General features: G+C 39.3%; 2 protein-coding genes across 2 annotated transcripts in view; one reads left to right on the top strand and one right to left on the bottom strand.

Moving 5' to 3' along the window:
* The window catches only part of dock7 (dedicator of cytokinesis 7), a gene marked incomplete in the record, with an annotated part of 68,737 nt that extends 68,021 nt beyond the window's left edge, over window positions 1-716 (top strand). The window contains 1 exon segment of the mRNA XM_014014278.1: window positions 1-716.
* A 1,594-nt stretch (window positions 717-2,310) lies between these two features.
* usp1 (ubiquitin specific peptidase 1) overlaps window positions 2,311-3,525 on the bottom strand; it is a gene marked incomplete in the record, with an annotated part of 19,849 nt that continues 18,634 nt past the window's right edge. Inside the window, 2 exon segments of the mRNA XM_014014279.1 lie at window positions 2,311-2,960; window positions 3,101-3,302. Coding sequence (XP_013869733.1) covers window positions 2,450-2,960; window positions 3,101-3,302 — 713 coding nt within the window.

The raw sequence follows: 3,525 nt of genomic DNA, 5'->3' as shown, positions 1-3,525 counted from the left end.
CACACACACACAGTCACCCACACAGGCGGAATTTATTCTTATGTATATAGGAGTGACCCTTGAAAGTTGGTGTTTTGAAACGTTTTGTAAAAAAAGGAAAAAGGTTACGATTTGCAGCTTGGTACGTCATTCCAGTGTCTTAATTTGTTTACAAACTGTGACACAATCAGCGAAAAAGAACAAATGGCTCTGAAAGATTAGAAACCTTGGCATTTACGTGTTCTTTGCTTGTTACTGTGTGGTTGTTTGTCCCGCAGCTACCTTAAAAGTAAACAAACAAACGACTCTTAATATACCAACAGAACATTCTAGCTGCAAGCTTTGAAACCAATAAATATAATGAATGTTCAGAGGTCGAGTATAAGTGCCAAAACTCTCTTTTTTTCAGCCAAAATTTTTACAAGTGACCGACAGAAAAGGTATTTCTATTTAATCATGTACAATTTGTCAACAAGAACAACAAAAAAAATGTATTCGATTTCATGTGTGCACTTTTTTTTATAGTGTAGCAATGCGTTTTACAACTTGAAAGTTTATGTATTTTGTGTGTGGGGGGGTACAAAAGTCTGGTACCAGTATTTATCATGATGCTTTATTGTTATTTTATGTTGAAGCGACGATATTTTAAATTTAGGTACTTTAAACATCCTTGTATAATTTTATGTAGTTTTGTTTTACTTTAAATATTTTACTAAATAAATATTTAAATGTTCAAATGGTGTGTTTTTTTTTTCTTTTCTGATGTCTGTATGTAGAATTCTCACTAATTCAAACCAAAACAAAAAATTATTAAAAAATGTTTTAAACCTATAATACACTGAATACACTACAAAGACCAGATATTTAATGTTCAAACTTTATTTCTTTGCAAATATTCACTCATTTTGAATTTTGATGTCTGCAACACGTTCATATAAAGCTGAGACAGGGTCATGTTTATCACTGTGTTCCATCAGCTTTCCTTTTAACACTCAATAAGTTTTTGTGAACTGAGGACACTGTTGAATTCTTTCCCATTCTTGCTTGATGAACAACTTCAGTTGCTCAACAATCCGAGGTCTTCCTTGTTGTATTTTGTGYTTCACAATGCTCCACACATTTTCAATAGGTCTGGACTGAAGAAGGACCAGTCTAGTACCAGCACTCTTATAGAGAAGCCACTCTGTTGGAACACATGCAAAATGTGTCTTCATTGTCTTGCTGAAATCAGCAGAATGTCCCTGAAAAGTCGTGGCTTTGGATGGCAGCATATGTTGCTCCAAAACCTGGATGTAGCTTTCAGCATTAATGGTGCCTTCACAGATGTGACAGTTACCCCATGCCATGGGCACTAATAAACCCCCATACCATCAGAGAGGCTAGCTTTTGAACTTTGTGCCGATAAYAATCCTGACAGTTGTTCTCTTTGGCCTGGAGGACACCACGCCGATGATTTCCAAACAAGTTTGAAATGTGGACTCGTCAGACCACAGGACACTTCTTTGTGTCAGTCCATCTCAGAAGAGCTCGGGTCCAAAGAGGCCAGCTGTGTTTCCGAGGGATGTTATTTGCTTTTGCATGATAGAGCTTTAACTTGAAGTAGAGACGAACCGTGTTCACTGRCGATGGTTTTCTGAAGTGTTGCTTAAGCCATGTGCTAACATCTGTTAAAGAACGATGTTGGTTTTTAGTGCAGTGCTGYCTGAGAGGTCAAAGGTCACAGGCGTTCAGTGTTGGTTTTCGACCTTGCTGCTTGCAGAGATTTGTCCAGATTTGCGGAGTCTGACTGTMGATGATGAAATCCCTAAATTTTGTGGGAAACTTTCTTAAACTGTTTGTTCACACAGTGAAGCTTGTCCCATCCATGCTCGTGAACGACTGAGCTTTTCATGGATGCTCCCTGTATACCCAGTCATGACTCTCACCTGTTTCCAATGAACCAGTGGAATGCTACAAATGTGTTTTTTTTTTTTTTTTTTTTTTTTTTGGAGCATTCCTCAACTTTCCCAGTCTTTTGTTGCTCCTGTTCCAGATTTTCTTTTGGAACGTTGCAGGCATCAAATTCAAAATGAGTGAATATTTGAGAAAAAAAAGTTTATTTGAACATGAAATATCTTGTCTTTGTAGTGTTTTCAATTATAGGTTGAAAATATTTTGCAAATCATCGTATTCTGTTTTTATTTACATGATATATGTTGCAACTTGATTGAAATTGGTTTTGCAAGTTAAACTCAGGAAACATGAAGGTAAAAACTTTATTGCTCACGATTTTCAGTCAGCTCAAATTACAGACGACATGAGGTACAGTTTAACTGAGCTGCTAACATCTTCAGCTAAAATACCAAAACCTTTGAAAATCCCAGGTATTTGTTTAGGCTATATATAGTACAAAGTTATGGCTTGTAACAAATCAACTATGAGGACAAATTAGTTTAAAAACCACTTAAAATGATACATTTAAAAATAACATTTACTGAGTTATTGTAAAGTCGTGTAATACCAGATTAATTGTGGTTTCGGCTTGTTTGCTGTTGCTGTTTGCCATCTTGCAACTGGACGTGCTCCTCTGTCCTCCCAGGAGTCCGACKCCACCCTCGGAGAGCTTTTTGCTTCCCGATTTAGCGTTAGCCAAACTTGCACGCCTTTGTCCTCTTGCATTCAGGCTGAAAAACACTTCTCCGTCGTCGTAGTCCTGACTTGTGTCTTTCTGCGTTCCCTCTTTACTTTCTCTCTGACATGTGTCGGCTTGAGGTTCTTTTTTGTCCTCCGGCCAGAGCTTCACGTCTTTCAGGTCAGACATGCGGACGTAGGTGGTGTAGTGGCCGCTGCTTATGGTGATGCCGCTGTGCATGACCACAGCAAACAGCTGATACCGCTGGCCTTCATCCGACGATGGTTTTGTGCACCACTCCTCCAAGGACAAGGTCAGAGGGGTCTGTAAGGGGGTGTTCACTTTACAGAGACCTGCATACGGGTCCAACCTAAGAAAAACAARRRAKKAKKAGKGARATTAGATTTTTTTTCTTGTAACATGTTTAACACTAGAGCAGCTTCGCCAGTTTAAGAAGAAAAAAACCARTGTAGTGGAATCGTGTGAATTTAAGAAATCTGATGAACTCACTCTAAGCTGCTGGCAGAGAAGCGCTTCAGGTGAATGGTGATRACTTCAGGAGTTTTGTCAAACAGCARGCTTCGTTCAGCTTCAGCGTAATGATGGCACGTCTCACAGAAGTACTTGTCCTCTCCGACGATGCGCTCCACTGAGGCGAACTGAGCGATGGCCCACTTCAGAGACTTCAACTCCGGCTTGGGGTCTGGAGAGACTGAGCAGGACAAGGAGGTCAGCTAGAGTCATCTGTTCAAACTGCCCAACAACCATACTGTTTCCTACAGAGCCCGTAAGGGCACACAGGGAGAAGATTTATACAAGGATCTAGACTTAGTTTTGCAAGATTCTGTAAATATTTATCAGGATCTTGTAAAAGTTTCTCAGGATCCTGCTAAGGTTTCTATGAAGAATCCTGTTAAAATTTCTCAGTAGAATCC

Source organism: Austrofundulus limnaeus, unplaced genomic scaffold, assembly GCF_001266775.1.
Source record: "Austrofundulus limnaeus strain Quisiro unplaced genomic scaffold, Austrofundulus_limnaeus-1.0 Scaffold113, whole genome shotgun sequence".
Classification (NCBI taxonomy): Eukaryota; Metazoa; Chordata; class Actinopteri; order Cyprinodontiformes; family Rivulidae; genus Austrofundulus; species Austrofundulus limnaeus.
The sequence above is the reverse complement of the archived record's forward strand: the minus strand, read 5'-3'. Positions and strand labels throughout refer to the sequence as shown.